This window comes from Geotrypetes seraphini, chromosome 13 (assembly GCF_902459505.1).
Source record: "Geotrypetes seraphini chromosome 13, aGeoSer1.1, whole genome shotgun sequence".
NCBI lineage: Eukaryota > Metazoa > Chordata > Amphibia > Gymnophiona > Dermophiidae > Geotrypetes > Geotrypetes seraphini.
This window is the reverse complement of record NC_047096.1, coordinates 58,352,731-58,379,253: the sequence shown is the minus strand read 5'-3', so window position 1 is coordinate 58,379,253 and position 26,523 is coordinate 58,352,731. Positions and strand designations below refer to the sequence as shown.

The window sequence follows — 26,523 nt, the reverse complement described above, 5'->3', positions numbered from 1 at the left end:
GAAACCTACTTGGATCAGGACATTCAATCCAATACCAAGTTTTTAACGGTTCATAGTTTCTATCACTGACCCATATAACCTCCACCTCCTTTTTTTGTGTTCAACTTAATTCTTACTGTGTTCTAAATTATTTTTAGGTACTATTTTTGCTTTAATATCAAACAGCAGTAAATGTTTCTTATCTCTAGTGTGCAGAGTTTCTGACAAGCCTGACGGGGATCCGTTTCGCCAAAATGGTGGCTTTTTCAAGGGTATGCAGGACACTCTGCCAATATTTTATTAGGCGTCTCGTCTTATTTAGGGCTAGTTTCTTCTGCGTTGACATTCTCAATTCAAACAATCAAAGCTACTGAACCAAAAGTATCTGCTGCTCCTATTAAATCCAATATAAATTAGTGCTCCATGTCTGTCAGTCCCTAACCTGAGGAGAACAAAATCTTGATAGGTTTAAAAGCTCCCTGAAGTCCTTCCTATGCAAAGACGCCTTTGAAAACTCGTTTCAAGTTTATTTAAAATTTCTTATACCGCTTAATCAAACTTCTAGGTGGTATACAGTAAAAATACCATAAAATCTAATTAAAAATTAGCAGTGCTAAACAAAACCAGGGTATATTAGTACAATAAATGACATGACATACAGACTTACTTCAAACAAATGAGAAATGGGCAAGAACTACAATCTTTGGAGAAAAGAACACAGAGAAGGGAAAAAAGAATAGGTAGGATAAGAACATAAGAAAAGCCGCTGCTGGGTCAGACCAGTGGTCCATCGCACCCTGCAGTCCGCTCACGCGGCAGCCCCCAGGTCAAAGACCAGTGCCCTAACCGAGACCAGCCCTACTTGGGTTCGTTCTGATTCAGCAGTAACTTTTCCAACCTTGTCTTGAATCCCTGGAGAGTGTTTTCCCTTATAACAGACTCTGGAAGAACATTCCAGTCCTCTACCACTCTGGGTGAAAAAGAACTTCTTTACATTTGTCCAGAATCTATCCCCTTTTAACTTTAGAGAGTGCCCTTTTGTTCTCCCTACCTTGGAGAGGGTGAACAACCTGTCTTTATCTACTAAGTCTATTCCCTTCATCATCCTGAACATTGTGATCATGTCCCCTCTCAGTCTCCTCTTTTCAAGGGAGAAGAGGCCCAGTTTCTCTAATCTCTCGCTGAACGGCAACTCCTCCAACCCCTTAACCATCTTAGTTGCTCTTCTCTGGACCCTTTCGAGTAGTACCGTGTCCTTCTTCATGTGTGGTGACCAGTGCTGGATGCAATATTCCAGGTGAGGGCGTACCATGGCCCAGTACAGCGGCATGGTAACCTCCAATCTGCTCATGATCCCCTTTTTAATCATTCCTAGCATTCTGTTCACCCTTTTCACCGCCGCCACACATTGCGCAGATGGCTTAATTGACTTGTCGACCAGTACTCCCAAGTCTCTTTCCTGGAGGGTCTCTCCAAGTACCACCCCAGACATCTTGTATTCTTGTATGGGATTTTTGATACCGACATGCATTACCTTAAACTTATCCACATTGAACCTCATTTGCCATGTCGCTGCCCATTTCTCGAGCGTGTTTATGTCCTATTGCAAGTCTTCACAATCCCCCTGCATCTTCACTACTATGAATAACTTTGTATCATCTGCAAATTTAATCAGCTCACTCGTCGTACCCATTTCCAGATCGTTTATGAATATGTTGAAGAGCACCGAGCCCTGCAGCACCCCACTGGCAACATTCTGCCAGTCCGATTATTGTCCATTTACCCCCCCCCCCTCTCAGTTTCCTATCCGCTAGCCAGTTTTTAATCCACGTGAGTATTTCACCCTGTATTCCATGGCTCTCAATTTTCCGAAGTGGTCATTCATGCGGAACCTTGTCAAACGCCTTCTGAATATCCAGATATATAATGTTGACTGGGTCTCCCTTGTCTATCTGCCTGTTTACTCCCTCGAAGAAGTGCAGCAAATTTGTCCAGCAAGATTATCCTTTGCCGAAGCCATGCTGACTGGTTCTCATCAGATTGTGTCCGTCAAGGTGATCAATGTTGCGGTCTTTTATCAGCGCCTCTACCATCTTATAAGGATAGTTATTGTCCAAATGCATCCTGGAACAAGAAGGTTTTTAGCATAAATTGGGCAGCGAGTTCCAGAGGGAAGGTGCGGTGACAGCAAAATTATTAGATCTCAGCTTTAAAGAGATTCTATGACATGGAACGGAGTGATTTAGATGGACTATAAGGGATTAGAAGTCTATCAATGAACTCTGGCTGGTTACTCAAATGGATTTTAAAGGTTAAAAGTAGGATTTTGTAGCTGATTCTATGTTCCAACGGGTAGCCAGTGTGCTTTGAATAAAAGAGGTGAAACGTGATCATATTTTTTAGCGTTATAGATAATTTTGATGGTTGTGTTCTTTATTTCCTTTTTTGTTATGCCCTTTTAAAGGGCGTTACAGTAGTCTATGCAGGAAATCACAAAAGAGTGGATCAAAGTATTCAAGTGAAGTAGGCCGCTGTCTAGGCCTACCTCGGAATGGAGACCTCACACACTATATACTGGTTTCAATAGGTATATATTTATTAGCAAATCAGTAACAGCTTACAAGAATAAATCATTCTGCATATAGAGTAACAGAATGTGATCTTCAGGCCTGAGGATCCTCTGATGTCTGTTCTACCTACTTCCTCTTACATGCCTGTTTTTATACATTTCTTGGTGGCCAGCACCACGTTGGTCTAAATCACATGATAAATCTTTATTGGTTATTTTCTTACACGTCATTACATTTGTTAATTCATTAATTGGTTCATAATATCTGTGTCATACCATATGCATGTCCTGTTTACCAGAAAACCTATCCTTTTCCCGCATATGTCCCTTTCATTTACCATATAAGCAATTCCGAGTCTCAAACTCCCTCCCTGCTGTGGTATCACATGATATATCTTGCTAAATAATATTCTTGAGAATTCTATTTTTCTGACCATGAGCTGTGTTCCTCTTTGCATAATATCCGGCCAGGTGCCATGCATTGGAATTAAGTCTTGTTTCTTACAAGTTTTTGCTTACCATAGCTAACTCAGAAACAGGATATTTCCAAATCACTATAGGCCAGCTGGCAAGTGGGTTTTGAAATGTCTTTTACAGTTAATATACTGATTTATTAGAGCAAGAGGGAGGGTTTTTTTTTCTCCTGTGAGGTCTGGTTACTTCACCTTTAATGTTATCCAAAGGACTTATCCTGCTTCACCTGTGTCACACAAGGACTTACAAGGATTTTATACCAGAACTTTCCATGATTTTCTTCTTCTTTCCATCTTCCTTTCTCTCTCACAAGGAAGCAGGTTCAAGTAGTTTTGAAAGAGAGTGAATCATTCTAAGTCGATGAAAGCATTTTTGTAGTAATATGAGCGTGGTATATAAATTTAATGTCAAAGGTGACTCCTAGCAACTTCAAAGTGGGTACAATTTTGATTGGTAGGGACTCAAGTTTTAAGGGGGCCTGTAAGGCTAATCCATCTTTGAAGGGAAATCTTCAATTGAATAACGTCTTTTTCTTAAAACATAAATTAAAGGAGGCTCCAGACAACTTCCACTGTTGACCCAATTTGTACTTCCCATACCCGTTTCTGTCCTATAATTATTGTAGTTCTACCCCTGACCCTTTTTCTATCATGTTGGTCTTTATTTGATCTTGTCTATGTTCTTAATTTGTAATATTGTACCCCTGTTTTTAAAATGTACATCACTTAGAAGAATTATCAAATTTTAAATAAACCTGAAGCCTGTATCTGAGCAGCTTCCTCCAGGAACGTTCCACAAGTTGAATTCGGGGGACAGACTGGCGATGGGTTCACTGTGAATTGAGGAAATGGGTTTCAAACAGTGTTGTCACAGGATAAGCTGACTCTTGTTGCAATATGGATTTGGTAAGTACTATCATCTGTTTTATGCATTCAGGGAGTAAGTTAGGATATTGAAAATTATAAAATCAATTTTTAAGGAATTACAACAGATTGCAAGTATCCTTTTTTTCCAATGCCCCTTGTCAATATTTTCCTAAAAATCTTGAGGAATTTGTCCCTCATTTATAAGGAATCTAGGTTATCATCCTTTGGCATTAACTCTATGATGGCGGTGGTGGGTTATGTATTTTGTTTTAACTGCCAGCCAGTGGTCACCCAAAATGTGTGTGTAGCCAGTGCTCATTACTCCTACTATAGGGATGCTCTGGGCCTGCTTAACCATTAGGCAAGACTAGACAGTAGCCTATTGTGGTTGCTTTGGAGGGGAGGGTGTGATAAAGAGTAGCTGAAATAACACAATAGATTTGACAGCCATAGCCATCAGCACATATGGTTTCCTAGAAGAAGAATGACTAATGTCAAATACCTATTTATGTGCACACACAGGGCAATGGAACATCTTTTTGGACAGATGGGCCAAACACACTAATCTTTGCTCCTGTACCCAAGCACTTGATTTAATGATGCTGTGTTGGGAAAAGGCTGGTAGGGCAGCAGCCTTAGTGGCCCATCCCATTCTCTTCATAGAAACAGATATATAATAGGGCTGCACAATTAGGGTTAGCAGATGTCTGGATTTAGCTGGACATGTCCTCATTTTAGAGGACTGTATGGGATATGGCTCTCACTTGCTCCCCCCCCCAACACACACACCTACCTCCTCTGCCGAAATTTAAACTTCAGGCTGGCCAGCAACATCAGTGAGGTGAGCCTGCTGCCATCGACCTGCCCTAGAAGCCGCCTCTCTGCAGCATCCTACCTAGGCAGGAACAGGAAGCTGCTGCAAAGAGAGCTTCTAGGGCAGGTTGACAGCAGCAGGCTCACCTCGCTGATGTTGATAGATGGCCCACAGATTAAACTTTAGCAGAGGAGGTAAGTGGGGGACAGGGGAGAGCCATATCTGACTCTGGGGTGGACCAAGGCTGGATCCTGTTGGAGGGGAGAGAGAAGTACCTGTGAGAGGGGAGATTAGAGGGAGGGAGGGAGAGAGAGAATCACCCAGAGGAGGAGGGTTGGAGAGAGAGAGAAAAGCACCCATGGGAGGGAGGAGGGATAGAGAGAGAGAAGCACCCATGGGAGATGAGATTGGAGGGAGGGGGAGAGAGAAAAAAAACACCTGTGGGAGGAAGGGAGAGAGAGAAAGAAGCATGCTGCTGTGACTTTGGAAGGAGCAGTGTTCTGTTGTCGCCACCGCTGAACCCTCAAGTTGCTGATGAGTCCCCCACATTTGAAAGAGAATATGACGCCCAGGGCAGAGATTGTGGGCCTGAGCCATAATGATGGATCCCAAATGGTGCTGCACCTGTGACCCCTTTACTTTTATCCTTAAAGTCACTGAAATTGAAAGCAGGTAGGAGCAAGAGGCAGTCATGAATCTGGTCTGAACCCCAATCCTCTGCAGGATGCCAACTTGGGATTTGGCTAGGTACTAGGGACTGGATTGTCTGTGAGAACGGGCTAATGGGCTATTCTTATGTTCCTGTCCGGCATGCAGCTGTGAGTATTTCACCTTCCTGTCTGCCTACATTCAATTTCAGCAGCTCTGGTGCTGAGGTGTTCAGCTTGCTACTTGCACATTTCTGATCAAATTCCAAGCCATTGCAAGTTCATTCATACCAGAGGTGGACTGACCATTGGGACAACAGGATCCATCTAGTTTAATCACTTTTGATAGATGGTTATGGGCCTATGTCCCTTATTGCCAGGGGCCCAGATTACTGTCAGTCTGCCTCTGATTCATGCTAATATTTTTAACAAAGAAATAATTGGCTGTCCCCTCTTTTACTGTATTGGTGTGAAGCAAAGTTTTTCTTTTAAAGAAGAGAACATAAAAATAAAAGTTATTTTAAGTAGCCATTTTCCCTAGATAGACTACCCTAGAAAGAGTTGGGTTTTTGTTTTGTTTTTTTAATATTACTCTATGTTCTAAAATCAATGCTGTGTGACTGAGGACTTTATGAAGTTCTGGTATTTTATTTTGGGTTGGAGAAGGGGAAAACCCCCTAGGGGTACTTATGCGTATAAGAAAGAAGCACAATCACGACAAATGGATCTATGTCATGAGAGGTAACTTTAGAGCAGAGAAAGCTTGAGCATCATGTTCCTTAATAGAATGCAGAGAGGCAGAGGCCAAGCATGGACTGATATTAATAAATTCAGAGAAAACGTAACCATTTGTACCAATGTCAAGTGTATTTAATTTGGGTAACGTTCTTTTTTCATCTGAACCTCTAATTGCACTAGGGTTACCAGATGTCTGGATTTACCCGGACATGTCCTCTTTTTAGAGGATTGGGTGTCTGAATGGATTTAGAAAACCCTACACTTTGGCCGCGTTTTGGACAGCCCCGGCTCTGCCAGAGCTTGGGGCCACGTTTGGCGGGCCTCCAAGCATGTGCGGATGTGACGCGATGACATCCGCATATATGCGGCATTATCATGTCACATCTGCACATGCTCGGAGGCCTTCCAGACGTGGTCCCAAGCTCCGGGAAGAAGAGGGGATGAGGTTTATGTGTGGATGGGGCTGGAGAGAGGCTAGGGGCGAAACAGGGCAGGGCTATGTGTCCCCTTTTTTCCCCATAAAAAATATGGTACAGTATAATCTCGTTATAACGGACTTCAAGGGACCTGGCAAAGCAGTCCATTATATCCAGAGTCCGTTGCATTTTTTAAAAACTTTATTTAGGTCAACTTGAAACAACGTACAATCAATGAACAACAGTCACTGCACAAGCATATCAGCAACATCAATAACAAAACTCAGCAAAACATTGGTATGGTATAAAATGATTAGAATTATTCCAATGAGAGTTATTTAGATTTGTGTGGGGTAAGGGATCCCATAGATTGCCTAGATCACTAATGTGGCAAGGACTTGAGTGGTGGGAAGAGGAATGCCTAATATAACATGGTATTATTGGGCAGCTCAAATTAAACAAATATTCGATTGGGAATATTTCCCTGATAAACCAGGAGTACTGGTACAACAAACTACGGTAGTTCTCCAAATTTCCCTGTGTGTCATTTGATCTGGGCATCCCATTTACAAATATTATTATTACATTAGTGATTTCTATTCAAGGCGGATTACATAAAGAGTTCTCATGAAGTTACAAAATATATAGGCGGATTACTTAAGAATTGTCGTGAAATTTAATACATGTTGGGCAATTTGAACATTTTAGATTTGATAAGAAGTAGACAGTGTAGTAGGTGGTGCTTGGGAAGGAACTGGTCGTGTTAAATAGGTTTTATGTAGTTTTTGAAGAGTATTATTAAGGAGAAGCATCTCAAATCCATTTGTTGCCCATCTGTTGGAACTTTGGTATAGGATACAATGTTCTTGTGGCAATAATTATATCTTTTCTTCTTCAGCCATCAGATTTGAACTAGCTTTTCAAGCAGGAAGAGAAGGGGGAGAGTTTATTAGATGGGAACATCAGGGATTAATCTAATCTAATCTAATCCTTAGGTTTGTATACCGCATCATCTTAACGTTCGTAGAGCTCGACGCGGTTTACAGTAGGAGAAATAGGAAGGAACTACAACAGAGGGTTAGAGGTAGAAGTGTGAAGAAAATTTAGAGGACTTGGGATGCCAAGATATAAGAGTTTCCTTGATTCCTAAGTTGGAGGGAGACTTACATTTTTTGAGAAAAGCCAAGTTTTCAGATGTTTGCGGAAAACTTGGAGAGAGCTCACGTTCCGAAGAGGGGAGGTAAAGTTGTTCCAGAGCTCAGTGATTTTGAAGTGGAGGGAGGTCCCTAGCTTTCCTGTGTGGGAAATGCCTTTTAGCGAGGGGAAGGATAGTTTTAATTTGTGGGAGGATCTGGTGGTATTAGGGTTTGATAATAAGGTTTAGTCAGTCGATTCTGCAATAATCTCCCCTGGGAGAGTATTCCAGATGCCAACCACTCTCTGTGTGAAGCAGAACTTTCTGACATTAGATTATTGATAATGGAGAAATGATCCCTTTTCCAGATTTACAAAAAATTTACTATCTGGAGATGTCGTTCCATATTTACAGGCAAAACATTTCATTCAGAATCAAGGATGGCTGGAGAATAAACAAAGAGAATCTAAGAGCTTAGAAAAATTGTATTCAGAGTTTCAAATAACACAAAGATCAATTACAGTATTCTATAGATTTTTCAACAATTATGAATTTACTAGATATAAATTTATGCAATCTTGGGAAGCTGATATAGGGCTTCAATTAACTAAGGGCTCCTATTACTAAGCCGCGTTAGGGCTTTAACGCACAGATTAGCACGCGCTTGACCTTAACGCCAGCATTGAGCTGGCGTTCTAGAAGCGTAGCACGCGGTAATTTCCTGCATGCGCTAAAAACGCTAGCGCACCTTAGTAAAAGGAGCTCTAAATTTGAATGGAAAATTTTTATGGTGGTATCCAAGTCATCAAGGTGTGTGTTGATTAAGGAAAATGCATTTAAAATTCTCCCACGCTGGTACTATACTCCTGACCGAATCTGTGCTATGTATCCCCAGGTTGCAACTGATGTATGGTTGTGATTTAATACGCTGGTTTTGGTCCTCTGTCACCAAATATATGTCCAGGGATTTGGGGTTACTCCAGTGGTCTCCAACTCAAACCCTTTGCAGGGCCACATTTTAGATTTGCAGGTACTTGGAGGGCTCAGAAAAATAGTTAATGTCTTATTAAAGAAATGACAATTTTGCATGAGGTAAAAGTCTTTATAGTTTCTAAATCTTTCCTTTTGGCTAAGTCTTAATAATAATAATAATATTGTCATTTATAGCTAAAGAGACATATGATTAAGAAACTATTTTATCTTACTTTTGTGATTATGATAAACATACCAAGGGCCTCAAAATAGTACCTGGCGGGACACATGTGGCCCCCGAGCCGCAAGTTTGAGACCACTGGGTTACTCTGTACAATTAGATCCAAAGGCTTGTTGATTAGGTCTTTATAATAGTAATTAAATGCTTATGCTATGCTGCAGCTAAATGTGTGATTGCCTTAAAGTGGAAACAAACAGTAGGCCCTAGTATGCAAGATTGGCGTATGAAATTAATTGCATTGAAAACACTAGAACAACTAACTGATAAACATCATGGTCGATACGATCCTACAAGTGAGTTTTGGACTCGATTGGACATGATATTACAGGTCTCTAGTCAGGAGAATTGAAATATATATCTACATGTAAAGATAAAAAGTTGATAACTTAAGAATTGTGACAATAATATGATTATACTGGGAAGATGATTACGCACCTCAGTGAATAGGGAAGGATAGTGAGGGCTTGGGGATAGAGAGGGAGGGGCTAGTATGTGATTGTTTATTATGTAAAAACTTGATGTATTATGTTGGTTCAAATAGCCCAATTAAGGCTTAGAAATGGTTTAATTTTGGATCATTGTATTTTAAAGAAAATTTTCCAATAAAAATATATTTTAAACAACTAAAAAAAGAAATTGGTGTTTTATTTTGTTAATTTTTAGCAACAATAAATTTAAACTGCTTAGCCTAAATGCTAAATTGATTTTGACTTTTTATTTGTGATTAATTACATGATGTGCAGCCCACATTTAGGATATATATCTATTATGTAAAGTATGATGTACATTTGTGTATTTTTATGGGATCATTCTGGAAGGGGGTGATATGAGCGACAATCAACAGTTGCACCAATAGGAGAAAGTTAATGGGGGGAAGGAGTGCAAGGCTGAAGGTTGGCTTAGGGTGCTTAATATTGTTCCACCAGCTTTGGGGTGTAGGCATGTCTTTGTTACCCCGCTGCCCATCCTCCCCACACAGTTTAGCTAGAGACTCGTAAACCTTGGCCCCCTCCCCAAGGAGCTAGAGCCTTATGGTTAGATATTGGTTAAAAAAATGCATACCTGGCTGAAGTTCTCTTGGATCCTTGGCTACATTTGTTATTTTGGAGGGAAGGTGAAGAGCCTGGGCTTCCTGTAGCTGCCAACCAATGACAAAAAAACCAAACACCATAAGTCAGTCTTTTTGTTTGTGGTGGCCAGCAAAACTGATGTCAGAAGCGTGTTGGAGCCCAGATAAAGGCAGCGGTTGCATTGGGCTATTGAGGACCAGATATACTGAAGAGAATTTCCCAATTTACGTACATGGGGAAATTGCCTCATTCATTGGATGTGATTTGGAGATCTTATTTTTGCACATTGATCTAGACTTTATGCTATAACAAGACTGAGTCCATCGAAGGACTCTTAAACTTCAGGAAAGCAATAAAAAGCTACCTCTAGACCTAATCCCCTGCCTATTGCTGTATGAGCAATAATGAAGAAGGAATGTCCTTTTACTAAGGCGCATCCATTATATTCTATGGCCGCCTTCGTAAAAGGACCCCTATGGGAGTAAAAATGAAGAAATAAATGTATATTGTAATTAGATCCCTGTGTTGTAAACCAATCGATTTCAGCCGACTTGACCGTACATTGTATCCTTTGTATGTTAACCGTCTTGACTGTATTCTATGTAAGTTGACCTATCTTGACTGTATCATATGTATGTTAACTTATAACCCGTTCTAGGCTCGTTGGGGAGAACGGGACAGAAAATGAATTAAATCAATCAATCAATCAATAAATAGTCATGAAAGGGAGCAAATGTACAGTGATGAATGAAATGAATCAAAACTGAGTTAAGACCTTTATCATTAAGTAATCAGATCGACTGCACAGCCTGAAAGGTAGTTATCAACCCTGATGGAAGTTAAGAATCGTGATGCTACCGCTGGTCTGCAGGGCCAAAGACTGAATTTAAAAGTAGGCGGTGGGCGGGCTGCAGACAGCAGCCGCATTGGGTCAGGGGGAGAGAGAGAGGTGATGCTGGACAATGTGGGGGGGAGGGGTTTGTAACAGCAGCCACATTGGGTCAGGGGAGAGAGAGGTAATGCCATACTGTGTGGATGGGAGGGAATTAAAAGTAATGGGGCAGGGCCAAGATGGGAAGGAGGGAGAGAGGAAGGAAATAAGAGTTGGACCTGATTGTGGGGGCAGGGAGTGAAAGAGTTGGACCTCAGGGTAGAGGGAGGGAGGAAGAAAAAGCATTAGATCTGGAGGTAGAGGGAAGGAAAGTGAGAGAGAGAGAGTATTGGGCCTTAGGCTGAGGGCAGGAAGGGGAGAGAGGAAAACAGATATTACAAGACCTGTTAAATTCAGGATTGAAATGGGAAACAAACTATGGAGATGGTGTGGGGTTGGTATCATTATGATGGGATGGAAAAGAATTGATCAGGGATGGGGACCAAAATATGTCCCTGTTCGCACCTCTAGTGACTAGTCTCACTCTGGCTCCTTCATAGGTGGTCAAAGAGAAAATTGCCAGAACGGTGATTATAAAAGTATTGGTTCTAAGCAATTATTCTGCGATTCAAGAAGAGAAAGAGAAAATCCTCAAAATACCAAGCAATGCAGTCAGAGATCAAAAAAACATGCCAGAAAAATACATATTTTTTCTTCCATTATATTTGGTGCAATAGACTTCATAGAAAGAATTTCCTTGATAAATTGCCTATACAGATTTCATCTTATGAACTCCAGAGGGAAACTCTCTTTGACACGATGCAAGTACTGCAGGCAAATATTAGCAGTAAATTTGAGACTGAGCTCCTACGCACAAAGCTAAACTATTTGGAGATATATCTTTGTAGGAAACACAATGGAAGAAGAAATCTGAGCTCCGAATGACACAGTGACAAAATTCATTACCATTCCCATCCCCATGGATAACCACAGGAAAACATCTCCATGTCATTCTTTAAGGAGAGAGGGAAGAATCAGAGTAGGAATGGGCCCAGTCACTGACCCTCGTCTTGCACTGAAGAATGCTGATGTAGAAGGACTAAGGCTGAGGTAGACACTAAAGACTGACAGTCTCTGGTGATGTCATAATGCCTCCTTCCACCAATGCTTACGAGCCAACCTCATCATTGATGTCACAATGGCCTGACTGCCCTATACTTGGCTCACATAAGAGTCAGAGTATGAATGGGCCCAGCCACTGACGCTCGAGCCTTGCATTGAAGAATGCTGGTGTAGAAGGACTGACACGGGATTGTTTCCTGCGGTTATCCGAAGGGACGGGAACAGTAATGAATTATGTCACCGTGTCATACTCTACCTAAATTTGTGTTCTGCTTTCAGACAACCTTAGAACCATAAGTTTTCAGCTGAAAATTAATCTTTCCTGAATATCTTAAAAGTTCACGCTTGTAAGTTGAGGGCTGCCATTCATTTGCATACATTAATGAGCCTACTTTATGAAACTAGTGCTGAAACCCATTGCTACACTAACATTTTCCCCACATTAAATCCACCCCTGTTGCCACTCGCTTTTTATGCTCTAGTGCAATTTTGAGTCCTAATAAATTTTCAGAGAGCCCAAATTAGAATCCTAACTCTCAAGGTTAAGGAGCCTAAATCCTTTGACTATCAAACCTTTAGTTTTACAGATTTTATTCTGCCTAAGTTAATTCCCAAATTTGTAACTCACTTCTTTCAATTGGTTATTACGCCTTCTGTCTAAGATGTGCTGTCGGCGGATGGTTTCCCAGTGAAAGGCCGACATGCCTCCAATCTTCCTGGAAAACACAATAGTTTAAAATTGGGCCCAAAAAAGATTAATTTGCTAGGAAGGCAAAGAAATGTCAGGTACAAATTTCCCTATATGAGGTTTCCACACGGAACCTAACCCATGTCAGCTGGCTGTAGGGTCCTGGGACATCTGATACGCCCAGTAAAAAGAGAAAAGTTGCAGAAGGCAGCACAGGGCTTTCTAGTTCATTGTACCAACCCCTTGCTAGCTGCAGTTCTGTGGAATTAACATCACAAAGAGGTAACCTAGCAACATGATGCGTTAACATTTTAACCAGGGCAGGTAACCAGAGCCAGCAGCTACATTCTGAAGCTGAAGGATCCCACCGTGCAAAGAGATTCTGCAAAAAAAAGATGGAACTTGGAGCAAAATGTTAATCTGGAGGGATTTTCTGCAGGGTTAGCCCCTTCACCGAGGTTAATCTTAAGTCAAGAGGACTAATTCTGATGCAGAACAAGAAACAGGAACCTGCTCTGCAGTACAGCACTAGAGAAAGAAATGTTTCCCCTTATACCACTAAAACTCAAACTCTTTGCAGGGCCACATTTGGGATTTGGAGGGCTGCAGAAAAAATAGTTAATGTCTTATTAAAGAAATGACAATTTTGCATGAGGTAAAACTCTTTATAGTTTATAAATCTAACCCCCTCCCGAAGGCCTGCATGTTCCCCCCTTCTTTGCAGCGTCCTTCAGCTTCCTCCCTGGCCTCCCAGTCTTAGTTTCAGCTAATTACCGCAGCCTGCAGAGAGGATCACCGGTGCTGTAGCGTTCCTTGCAGGCTGCCACCGGCCTCCGCAGCATGTTCCCTCTGCCGCAGTCCTGCCCCTCCTCTGACATCAGGGTAGGATCACGGCAGAGGGAGCATGCTGCTGAGGATGACAGCAGCCTGGAACGCCACAGCACCGACGATCCTCTCTGCAGGCTGCAGTAATTATCTGAAGGTAAGTGCGGGAGGCCAGGGGGGAAGCCGGAGGACGCTGCAAAGAGCAGGCAGCACTAGTATAGACTACGGGCCGCAAAATAGTACTTGGCGGGCCGCATGTAGCCCCCGGGCTGCTAGTTTGAGACCACTGATCTAATGTATTGACCTGATGTTTGGCTTTCTGTGTGCAATGCAGAACTCAGCCTGACTCAGAAGCTGTAGTTTATTGATGTCCAAAGTAAAAGTTAGACCCCCCCCCCCCAACTAGAGGCTTAAAATGTTTATTTGCAGGGGTAGGCATTTCCGGTCCTCAAGAGCCACAGCCAGGTCAGGTTTTCAGGATATCCACAATGAATATGTATGAGATGGATTTTCATGCACTGCCTCCTTGAGATGCAAATCTATCTCATGCATATTCATTGTGGATATCCTGAAAACCTGACCTGGCTGTGGCTCTCGAGGACCGGAATTGCCTATCCCTGCCTTAGACCTATAGAACTGTATAAAATCATCTTTCTGCTTTGAGTGAGGAGATGGGATAAAAATGAAGACTGTGGGGACTGGGATGGAACAGGGAGGAAAGTGCATGGTCAGGGGTGGGACAGGGAGGAACCTTTGTCCCCACGTCATTCTCTACGGCAAACTATGCACTGTGAGGTTCAAAATGAGACCCCTCCTGTGCAAGAATCTTAGCCATTCCCTACACATAAAACAGGGGTGTCAAAGTCCCTCCTCGAGGGCCGCAATCCAGTTGGGTTTTCAGGACTTCCCCAATGAATATGCACGAGATCTATTTGCATGCACAGCTTTCATTGTATGCTAATAGATCTAATGCATATTCATTGGGGAAATCCTGAAAACCCAACTGGATTGCGGCCCTCGAGGAGAGACTTTAACACCCCTGACATAAAAGAAGACACTGCAGAGAGAGAGAGAGAGAGAAAATGGGGGAGGGGGAACTGAACTGGTAAGGTGCCCTGTTGATTTTATATTCCTGGATCCCAGCAGCCGGCAAAATTTTACAGCCCACTCAAATTGTGCAGGAAGGGAGAATTCTACACAAATTCTGCATTCTGCAATTGCACAGAATTCCTCCAGGAGTAATCTTTGGTTTAAGGCTTGAATATTACATAGTATTCCGTAGATGTTGATGGTTCTTTGAAACAAAACACTTGACTGTAAATGTCTTTTGCTGGTGATATTTTCTTAGCATGGCCATAAATCCAAAGCCAACTGTAACATGACCAAAACCAGAATACCACTGTGGTTTGCCTAGGGTTACCAGACAGAAGACCGTCCGGGTGGATTTGGTAAACCTGACTATCCATGTGCTCAGGGCTGCATTTAGAGGGCCTCCATGTGACACAATGATGTCACATAATAATATTAGAAGCATTTAATGCCATAATTGCATGATCCATTTTGGAAGACTTTAGTCTCAGAAATACATAATAACATATAAATCACTCGCTGTATGCTCCAACCACCTCTTCCTGCTTTGATAAGCAGCTCCTGATTGGTAAGGCCCGACTTTAGTGCAGGAAGAGGCGGTCGGAGCATATAGCGAGTGATTTCATTCACTCGCTGGCGCTGCCCTCTCCAGTCCCCCCCACGAAAAACCGTATTCACGGTTTTTCAAGATTTGCGGGGGTTCCTGGAACGGGGGAGTAATGTATTATTATTAAGACTTAGCCAAAAGGAAAGATTTATAAACTATAGAGTTTTACCTCATGCAAAATTGTCATTAACTCTTTTTTTTCTGAGGCCCTCCAAGTACCGTCAAATCCATTAGATAGAGTGGGAGCCCACTGAGACAGTTAAGGAAAAATGCTTGAGTGCTGTCAGCCTAGCTATCGCTACCATTCAGCATTTTTAGTTGGCATTACTTATGTAAGCGAAGACCTATGGGAAATTATATGAATCTGACTCTGGCATGGGAATGCAGATAGACCCTGAGGGCAGGGAGACGGTTTTAAGTAGCCCTGATTGATATGTTTTAAGTAGCCCTGATATGTTTCAAGTAGCCCTGATTGAATCATGACTAGCTAAAAGGTGTTAATGTCTGTTTAAGAAGGTGCTTAGGACAATGGGTCCAGGTGCACAGATCAAGAAAACAGGCTGCTTGAATGGGACAAAGAAGCCAGAGACTAATCCCATCTACTTTCTTCACTGGAACAGGTCAGGTTATTCACGGTTTGTGTCTTTTTTTGGGGTTTTTTAACAGAAAACCCGCAAATAACATCCAAAAAGTTATTTGCGGGTTTTCTCTATTCGCTGCCTTGCCGTTCCCCTATCACTGCGAATGCGAAGGGGGAAGTGTATTCTGTAAATATATGCCGGTACTTTAACATTTGGCTCTTAGTCAATGTAACTCCCCAGTCCAGCATCTTTCTGTTGGCCAAGTGAATAGTTCAGCAGTACAGGAACAGAAAGTGTGAGGTTACTGGCAACCATAAAATCGTTTACCTGTCTATGGAACCAGGCTTCACCTCTGCCAGCCTTTAATTTTCTGTTGAGTTAGCGAACATTAGGTATTAGCTGTATCTAATGGTGAGCGCAGCAGGCAGAGAATCAGGGTTCAATTCCGACTGATGCTCCTTGCCATCTTGGACAAGTCACATAACCATCTGTTGTGCCTGAATGTAACTTGCTTTGAGCTATTACTGAGAAAGGTTTGGTGTAAATACAATACAATACAAAGGTGAAATTGTAAACCCTGTAGGGACAGAAGTATACCTACTGCACCTGAATATGACTTGCCTGGAGTTGAATTCTGCCTCTACCTAGATTAAATTCTTTATCTTGTCACAGTGTCACCCCTGTGCCTTTAAAGGAAACACTGCAGCGCTCAGAAACCAGGGATAAAGATATGGACAAGACTTTGAGGGGTGAAACACCAATCTTTAAAGATAGGCCCAGAGCACTGCAGGACCAAGATCATCCTTTAAATGCCAATTCTAAAACTGTCAAAATGCCTAAAACCTGTTCAGATTTTCAAAGGAAATTGGCGGGAAAGGCAAGGAACTACAAGTCCCAGCATGCCCCAGGGTGGGAAGTATACAAACCAGGGCTGGAACTGCTAGGACAATCAGCCCAGGTGGGAATGGTTGATGTGAGTTCTAATCAGAACAGAGTGGAAGAAAAGGGAACGGCTGCTAGGGAGCAAGAGAGGCCCACACGATCTCTCAGAACAAGACTGACTGATGTAGAGAGGAGTTTACTGCAGATCAAGGCTGGGAAGCAGCAAGCCGCCCACTCTCAAGACTCCCTTGTAAAGCCTCTAATGCTGAATTTCCTAATGATATTGGGGACATTGAAATGGAGCAAGATTCTATGGAGGAGGAGGAAGTAAATGCCTGGGAAATGGAGTTTAAAAGATAGTGCATGATTACCATCGATGGCTTTATGGCATCTAGAGCAATTTTGAACAGGGATCTTGGACTCTCTGCCACCATTTACCCCTTCAGCAACTATGTTAGATAAAGGATATACCACCAGAATGATTTTGTTGCTTGTGAAAAGAGTTCTAGATGAAGACATGTGGTTGACCCCACAAAATAAAGAACAATGGACACTTGTAATAGTTGTATTCAAAAGAAAACATGTCCTATATCTGGACTCATTACACCAAGTCGATATTGGTTTCATAGGAAAGGTTATTTGATGCCTCTGTGTCTGGACGAGTGGTCATTTTTTGCCCCCCCCTTCCCCTTCCCCTGATATACCAAAACAATAACAATGACTGTGGGGCATTTGTATGCATGATCACATATATCAAAGCCTCTGGGGACTACTTTGAATACAGGACAAAAGATATGAAGAAAGTTTGAGCATGGATTGGAGGAGAATTAAGATGATTTGATAAATGGACTTTTTTTTATTTTTTTTTTTAGAAAAAAACAGACTTACCTACAGATGCCACAATGGAGACATGTTACAGCATATAATTACTACTCTCTTAACTCACACAAAGTGATGTCAGCATGTTCAGAAATGTTTGAGACACTTGCTTTTACGCTTGTTCTGTACATATGTCTCTCTTTGCAAGAACCAACAATAGTCTCCCATCATACTGGGACTGAACTTTCCCTGATATCTGCTTTCCATCACCCTGATATCTTGATGAAATCTTTCCCCATGCTCATCGCCAACATCACCAAGATTGGGTGGGAAGAAGTCGAGGTGCGAATGGAAGAAGTGCATTTTAAGTGACATTCTGGAACCCATTAGATGATATGCTGTCAGCACGTTCTCCACAAGCTCAGCATAATTCTCTGATCTTTGCTACTAAGAACCTAAGCAGTGTTCTTAGTTAATTTAATGACGCTGATTTCAGATCGTTAATTGAAATTCAGCTAGTATGTCAGGTTTCTGAGATACATGTTACTGATTTTTTTTAGACAGTTTGCCATATCGGCACAATATTGCGAGTATGAACTGTGTCCCACTAAAACTTGTGTTAAGGAGTTTACTCTGAAAACAAACATGAAGACAATAAGGAGACATAGAAACATGATGGCAGATAAAGGCCAAATGGCCCATCTAGTCTTCCCATCCACAGTAACCATTATCTCGTTCTCTCTCCTCATCAATTTTGCACATAGTTTTGAGATTTGGGACTTAGATACCAAGTCGAATGAGTGCCAGAAACAATAATAATAATAATCATTTATTTTCTTGTCTACCGCCCTGCCAGTAGTTCTGGGCAGTTCACAGCAAGAGAAACTGAGACATTTCAGTGAAAAAATACAATACAGAAAACATATTACTACTTTAAATACAACATCAGTAAAAAACAATTCAATTAAAATACAAATTCCTAGATAAAATAGACCATCCTTGATATGCTATTGAAAAGTTAACATTCTTGCTTATCAAATAGGTAAATTTTCAATAATTTCCTAAATTTAAGGTAAAAGTGGGATTGGGCAATCAGAGGGCACATCCAGGAATGCTTGATATATAAGTTGAAACTTATAAATAAAAAAAAAAAAATGAAAGAAGCAAGCAGAAGAGCAAATGGTTAGAAATATAAAAAAGGGAGACAACATTTTTTCAAGTATATTAGTGAAAGAAGAAAGACGAACAATGGAATTGCAAGACTGAAAGAAGCTATGAACTGCTACGTGGAAAGTGATGAGGTGCTAAACAAATGTTTCTGTTCTATTTCCAGGGAAGAAAACCCTGGGGAAGGACTGCAGTTGGCTGACAAAGTTGCACGCAAGAATGGAGTGGACACCACGCTGTTCACGGAAGGAAGTGTTTATGAACAACTTGAAAAATTGAAGGTGGACAAAGCCATGGGACTGGACGGGATCCATCCTAGGATATTGAGGGAGCTCAGAGAACTGCTGGTGTCAGCATTAAACGACCCTTGAAGTTGGAGAAAAGACCAAAGTCCACTGTAGAGAAAGAATTCCTAACGGTATTGATTTTATCTTCAAAAAAAGAAGCAAGAGAATCTGCAGAAGGTGGTGAAACCTGAAGAGATTTATGGTCATGACTTATTAATTGGCATGGTAATTGATCATGCCATTAAAAACCAATTAATTAAAGTTATGCATTGAATCCCACACAGCGCCTAGCAACGCCTAAGGTATGCCTACCGGTGCCTAATAATGCCTACCTAAAAATAGGCGTGGTATGACTTAGGCATTGCTATGCGTTTGTAGTAGCTGCCAGGAAATTAGGCATCACTAGGTATGATTCGGAAAATGGCATTTGATTGGCAACTGAACCAAACGGCGCCTAGAACTTAGGTTTATAGAATCAGGCCTTAGGTAGCAACTTTATAACGTGGAAAAACTGTGAGCTAGGATGGATCTAGCTGAGAAAATTTTGACAAGGTTTACGAACCTTTTCTGCTGATTTTGGGCAGATGTGATGTTTTGGGGTATGTTCACAGGTTATGTTAAAAAGTTTGAAAGGATAAATGTGTGATCTAAGTATTCAATATGCCCAATTAATAAAGAATTCTTGTCATTGTCACGCCAGCCTTGAAAACCATACATAGGTCCGTTCTCATTATTTGTGGTAGTATGGTTTGCCATCCATGAAATCACGAATAACAAAACATTGGGTCTAGGCTATGAATTAACCTGTTAGGCAGACTGGATGGACCGTATCTGCTGTCATCTACAAAAAAAGCATTCCAATGACAGTCTCACAGGGAAAGGTAGGGGCGTGGAGAAGAGAAACGGAAAGCTGTGTGATTTTATACGCCTTACCAATACAATAGGAAACCTTCATCTATTAAGCCCTGTCTGGCTGCCCACTAGATGGTGATGTTGCACTGTATGGTTTGAATTTTGACTTCATGGCCTCTGTAGGCTATATTATAAGTTAGAACTACAACCTCAGCACCCTGAGGTTGTGGGTTCAAATCCCCTGTTGCTCCTTGTGACCCTGGACAAGTCATTTAATCCCCCATGAGCCCACCGGGACAGAGAGGAAAAAAAAGCTTGAGTACCTGATTTTAATTCTTTATTTATAAATTTTAACATTTGACAATCTTACAAGTCAAAAAAGAAAAAAAAAAATACAATGTAAAGTCAAAATAACACTTCCATTCCATTCCAAGGAAATGACATCATAGGACAGAGCTGAAAATAAGCTGAAAATTTCTAGCAAATAAAAGCAAACTGCCCTTGAACTTACCATCTGAAAAACAGCAAGGCACATATTACAATTACAGATTACTCTTGGCAGAAATCAATTTGGACAGCTGCTGTGGCTGGTAGAAAGCATGCCTGCTTGCTCTATAGTCCAAAACCCACAAGTATCTCTAAGCAAAGGTTGCCCCCAACTAAGGTCTCAAAATGAGAAACGGTTTCTTTCTCTTCTGGGTAGGACGAGCCACATCTGGGTACATTCTAATAATATTAGTCAAAAAGGGAACATCTTTATTCTTAACATCCATTCCCTATCTGAGTCAAAAGCAAACTGAACTAATCGAATCTTCCATTTGTGAGTCGCTCAAGGCGATATTATCAAAGAGGGAGGGGAAGAGGACGTGGAGAGATAAGAGGAGGGACTTAGAGGTAAGGGATGCTATACAGATGCTGAGATAGTTAGTAATCAAAAAGGTGAGTCTTCAGGTTTTTTCTGAATCTAGTGTAGTTTGTCTCTTTCCTGATAGCTTCTGGTAGGTCATTCCAGATTTTTACACCCAGATAGCTTAGCATAGAGTGGAAAATAATGTAGCAGAGACCTGAACCTCGCTATCCGACCTCTCTAGGAAATTGGATAAATCCAAGCTATCAGCAGATGAATTCTGCGGATTAGGATTCCGAGACTTAACTCGTCTAGGAAGGTAATACGAAGATTCCGGTACCTTCAAAATTTCATTTAAATATCTTTTGAACATAGCTAGCGCTGTTATGGGAAAAACTTTTGGAAAATTGATAATGAGAAGATTACACTTCCTAATAGCGTTTTCCAGTATTTCTTGTTTAAAATGTAAGCTAGCACTGCTCTTAACCCAGGTTAAAGCTTTTTTATCCGGGTTTCAAAGTCACCAGATTTCTTCTCCAGGGTTGTTCCTTTCTTTTTAAAGTTCCAAATTTTTCTGAAAGTACCATAGTACACCGTGAGAAAAGTTGCTGCATTTGGTTCCCCAGCGAGATTTGTCAATGGGATACGGCATTCCAAATTGTCTCCAGGTTAAAGACCTTAGGCCTCTGCAGGGGAGCAAACTCAGTTCCGGACCCCCCCTGCATCAACCAAAGTATCTGTAGCCGCAGTGGTTATCAAGGCGACTTCATGGGCTTGCTGTACTTTCACCGCCGGTTGTTGAGATGGTAGATTTGAAAGCTCCTCCTGTCCCCGTTCAGGGTTGGTCTTCCCGCTCTGTTGGGCTGGGAAGAGAACGGCCCTAGCCGGTACCACCACCAACGATTCCTCCGTCGCCTCAGGTCGAATTGGCGGGCTACGCTCTTTCAGGGATAGAGTAGCACCCTCAGCGGAAAATCAACGTGCCTCAGCTTGCGCATTCTCCCCAGCTGAGGATTCCTCCAGTTGTTGCGTTCGAGAGCTATGCTCCATAAAGACGTCCGTCGGACCGGTCTGTAAAGCAGCTTCATCTGGAAAAACCCAGATCTTTGATTTTCTTTTCACCATCGGGTAAATTAGGAAAACACTCCAAACGATCGCGACGGCGTCTCCATGAAGACACCAGGCAGCCATCTTGGATAAACTCTGCCTTCCGTCGATCATGCTTGAGTATCTGAATGTAAACCACTTAGGCTATATGTGGAATATAAATACTAAAATAAATCCCTGAAAAAAGTGTGGAAACATAGGCATTTTTTTTACAAGAAAACTTCTTCCAAGACAATACAAGGATTTCATTGTAAACCTTTGAAGCCACTGGAGATGCTCAAAACACACCACCAGAGGGAAGATGCTTTCTTATTCTAAGACCTAGAGAGAGACCAAATGATTGACACTTCATGAGAGAATCTGACTTAATAATAATAATGCATGCACAAACACTATGTGTCTGCATAAAATACACACATTAAGAAATAGAAAAAAATCGGACACTAATTCTATTCACTAGTTTAAGCAGCTGTGCTTATTTGCCTTCTATTGTGTTTTTATACTGCCTGATCCAGCTACTGGCCCATTAGATGGGAGAGTGCAAGGAAAAACAGCCAGATCACAGAATGCAATGCTGTTCGTTTTAAACGTTAAGCCCCCTCCCCAAAGCTTAATCTGATTGCACGCAGGTTGCAACAGGATCAGCTGGACTGCAGGGCACATTCCCCTTTGGAACGCTGCCCCGGACAGTGGGCGGGGTTACGGGCGGTGACGTCACGGGGCTGGCTCTAAGCTTTTTAGAGCCTGGCTGCTGGTTCTTATTGTATGCTGGGTGCTGGGACCGTGTGGAGTGTTCTTGTTACGGAGGTGAAATCCCTTTTTAAATTTGGAGTGGCGATACGGGAGTAATGTTGGATGGTGCAGCAATTTTGCAAGAGGTAAAGGGCAAGTTTTATGCTCTATGTCAGATCTTCTTTAATCCCTTCCAACCCCCACCCCTTTAGGCTGAGTAGGGGGTTCAAATTGTAGGATTTTATGCTAAAGAAAGGGCGGTATGATAAGTATTTTACGCTCAGATAATAAGCTGAGACTCGAACCTCTGTGCTGGTTAGGTTTTGGGGTAACCCATTAGCTTTAGGTACCGGTATATAAATAATTCCTGTAGACGAATCAATAGGATTGTAGCAGCTGTCTGTATTAAATGGGAACATGCACTAACTTGATTATATGGGCTAATGCAATATCGTCTTTACTTTTTGTAAACTTTTTTTTTTTTTAAATTTAAGTTACCGTGATTATCTTGTTAATTTTTGATGTTCATTGTTTAGCATATTAAGCTGGATGTTTCTTTGTGTAAGGTATGCTAATTAACTTCTACAGCTGATATAACAGGCTTATTGACTCTATTTTGTATTTTCTTTGTTAATCAAACAGATGCATGTTATTACCTATTTGATTTGTACGATCCTAAGTCTGGGCATTTTTTTTTTCCAATTCTTTATTCACTTTTTAAAAATTTACAATAAGTGTAACAGCATTTATAACATTTTAAACTCAAATACAACACTTGATATTCTGTTAAAATCCATATCAGAATTTATCCCCCCTCCCCCCCAATCAATAATAACATAATGACAGTGGTAACAACTAGTAGCAGCATGTGGTAGTGGGTTTCTCCAGCTGTTATAGAGGGGGTGGGGTTATTTTTTTTGGGGGGGGGGCAGGTTCTTCTCTTGTTTGTATGTACTGGTGGGTGGGCTTGTTTGAGATATATAGATATATATCATACAAACAAGCCCACCCACCAGTATATAAATATTTTATTTTATTTTTTTTTGCTGGTATGAGTGTATTGCCCACAGGAGAATTGGGACTCTCCAGTCTGCTGGTAACTCTATCTCTCAGAGGTGGTGGATGCTAACCGACTTAGACTAGACCTCAATTCGGGTCAAAATAGATTTGACTAAATTTAGACTTGACTTGTCTTTTCAGTCTCCAAATCAATGCACAAAATTCTACTGAACTTAACGTGTTCAGATTCTTCTGCCCACACTGAGCCCTTTGTGAGCTGGCATGTCACCACTATTTGCTCAGCTAAACACCTTTAGAAAACAGCTGGAGTAACTCTTGTACTGACTGTGGGGATAGTTTTGCAGACTTGCACTGAAATTTATGGCCAGTGACTAATATAATAGCTAAGTGGGGAAGTACCAGCCCCAAAGAGCTTATGTGGGAAGGCTAATGAAGATATGATCGGTAGAAGGTCTTATTTGCAGATCATCCTCCTGATGTTAACCTGTGATTTTAAAAAAGCAGCAATCCAGGCTTAGCTAGCCCCATTCACCTATTGCATAAGCATTCATCACTCAACTAAAACAATACAAAAGAAGGGTTAGGAATGAGATTTAAGAGACCAAAACCGTTTTGAAGGCACAAATGCAAGAGCACGGTTCCTACCCAAAATAATTTCTATCAGAGATCTGATATCTTGTGTGAATTTCATACTGACTTGGGGTGGAGGAGTCGATCCCACCTTTCTGTGTTAAATAATTAAGGACTGTGTTAATCACACCCTCCCTTTGGACTTTGGTTTCACTTTGCATCTTGAGATCACACAGGCATTAATCTTCTTCAGCTGTTGCTTTTTTTGTCACCCTGCTCCAGATGTTACCTAATTGTATTTATTTTCTCTCCCTCACTAGATGAGAACTGCATGTGGTATTCTGGGATCTCTTCTGGTTCCTGCTTTGCCTTTTGAAGTTGGTGTGAATGTCTTCTGTCACTGAGGGACCCACCCCTTCCTCCTCCTGCTCCCCAACAGCTCTTGTTTGTGTCTGCAGACCACTTCTTAAAGCAGACTAAGACCTAGGACTAGACAAAACATCGGAGCAATTCTGGTGCCATGGGGAACCACCTCACTGAAATGGCTGCTAATCCTTCCTTCTTGCCTCAGTTCACAACACTCCATGTTGTGGTTATTGGGCTGGACTGTGCTGGCAAGACTTCCCTGCTCTACAGACTGAAATTCAAGGAGTTTGTGAACAGTGTTCCAACTAAAGGCTTCAACATGGAAAAGATCAAGGTGCCAGTTGGGAACTCGAGGGTTATCACCTTCCAAGTCTGGGATGTAGGAGGCCAAGAGAAGCTGAGGCCCCTCTGGAAGTCATACACACGGCGGACAGATGGATTGGTGTTTGTGGTGGACTCGGCAGAAGTTGAGCGCATGGAGGAGGCCAAGGTTGAGCTCCATAAAATCACTAGAACTTCTGAGAACCAAGGTGTACCTGTTCTGGTACTGGCCAACAAGCAGGACATCCCCACGGCCCTCTCTGTGACGGAAGTGGAGAAGTTGCTGGCCCTCCATGAACTTGGTTCTGCCACTTTGAATGCCATTCAGGGTTGCAGTGCGGTGGATGGTCTTGGGCTCCACCAAGGCCTGGAGAAACTCTATGAGATGGTTATAAAGAGGAAGAAGCTGGTTCGAAACAGCAAGAAAAAGCGATGAGTATCTCCTGGTGAGGTTGATGTTGAAAAGAGCAAGGGACCAAGTCTGAACATGTTCAAGGTCTCCACCATAAAGGACAATGTGTGTGTTAAATTCTGGTACAGGTAGAAAGTTGGGCTTTGTTTCATTCTAGTATGATAGGGAGCCCATAAGGATATTGATCCATTTGTGAGGCTCTAAATCTAGTTTGCAAATAACAAAAGCTTGCATAGTGGGGTGGTTTTTTTGTACTATATGTTAAAATTGCTGACGATTCATCAGGTTCTTAATGGCCTCTAAAGTGTGATCAACGGACAGATGGAAAAGCTGAGGGTGGGAAGTCCCAGCTTGGCAATTGACTTGAGCTTTTTGACAGAATACCTCTTGAGGTTCTATTACAATATACATTTCATTACAATGTTGCTGTTCAGGATTCTGGATTTAGTTCTTGGGGATGTTCCAAATGTCATCACTCTTGCAAGTACAAGGGATTGAACCTGTTTTTGTGCCCCCAGACTGCCCTTTTTTATTTTAGAGGTGGGGCTCTTTCCTCTAGTTGCAAAACAGCATATGTTCAGGGTTTTGTTTTGTAGAATGCCACCTAAATTATTTCTTAGAAAAATAAAAGAACGTTAGTAAGATTCTGGTCTGGTCTTATCCATACTAATCATTTGTATTCATTATTTTATTTTATTTTTTTTTTGGGGGGGAAAGGGGGTTGACTTATCAGAATGCCTAATAAAAGATTTTTTAAATTGCTCTGCTTGCTTCACGGAGTCTTCCATAGTTGTAAATATTGCTTAACGCTGTACAATAGATAGCTTTTGATGTCCCAAAATAAACCGCCTGTCCCTGAAGTGCATCGTATGCAGCTTTGTGTGACATTGTCTCCTAGGTGGGGATTTGACTTAACCTTGCTGTTTCTTGTACTTCAGGATAAGCACTGCTGTACTGGGACAGATGGAGAATGAGTGATTAGTTTAATTATATATGTATGCTGTCTTCGAATAAAGTGGCTTATAAATTCTAATTTAAAAAAAAAAAAAATTTAGAATAGTGGGCTAAGATTGGCTAACAGTGGCCAATCTAGGCCAAGTATCTGGCAAGATCCTAACCAAAGCAAACAGATTTCTGCTGTTTATGCCAAATCACAATTTGTCTAAGGAACGTTTGTGGCCAGAATGTGACAGATACGAGCTTGCTGCCTTTCACTTGTTAAAGTGAAAATGGAATTTGCCAGAAAATCTGGCATCCTTGTTTGTGTTCATTCACTTTTCTGCATCACTGACTTGTCTGGGCAAGGCGTTGAAGGCAAATGTAAGTGGTAACTTGCCTCGGTGTGTCTAGACCAATTTGTTTGCCAACTACCCTGGAGGGTGTTTCTAGATGTGGAACCAAAATCCAGTTTGGATATCAGGATGCCAAGTTTGAGAA

General features: G+C 41.6%; 1 protein-coding gene across 1 annotated transcript; it reads left to right on the top strand.

The window, feature by feature from the left end:
- The first annotated feature begins 22,385 nt into the window (after positions 1–22,385).
- ARL4D (ADP ribosylation factor like GTPase 4D) lies at positions 22,386–25,848 on the top strand. Its single transcript, XM_033919381.1, has 2 exons — positions 22,386–22,543; positions 24,308–25,848. Exon 2 carries the CDS (start codon positions 24,508–24,510, stop codon positions 25,108–25,110), a length of 603 nt encoding a protein of 200 aa, XP_033775272.1. The 5' UTR covers positions 22,386–22,543; positions 24,308–24,507; the 3' UTR covers positions 25,111–25,848.
- Positions 25,849–26,523: the final 675 nt, after the last annotated feature.

Coding starts and splice junctions, on each gene's coding strand:
- ARL4D (XM_033919381.1), top strand. CDS start 24,508: ATGGGGAACCACCTCACTGAAATGGCTGCTAATCCTTCCTTCTTGCCT.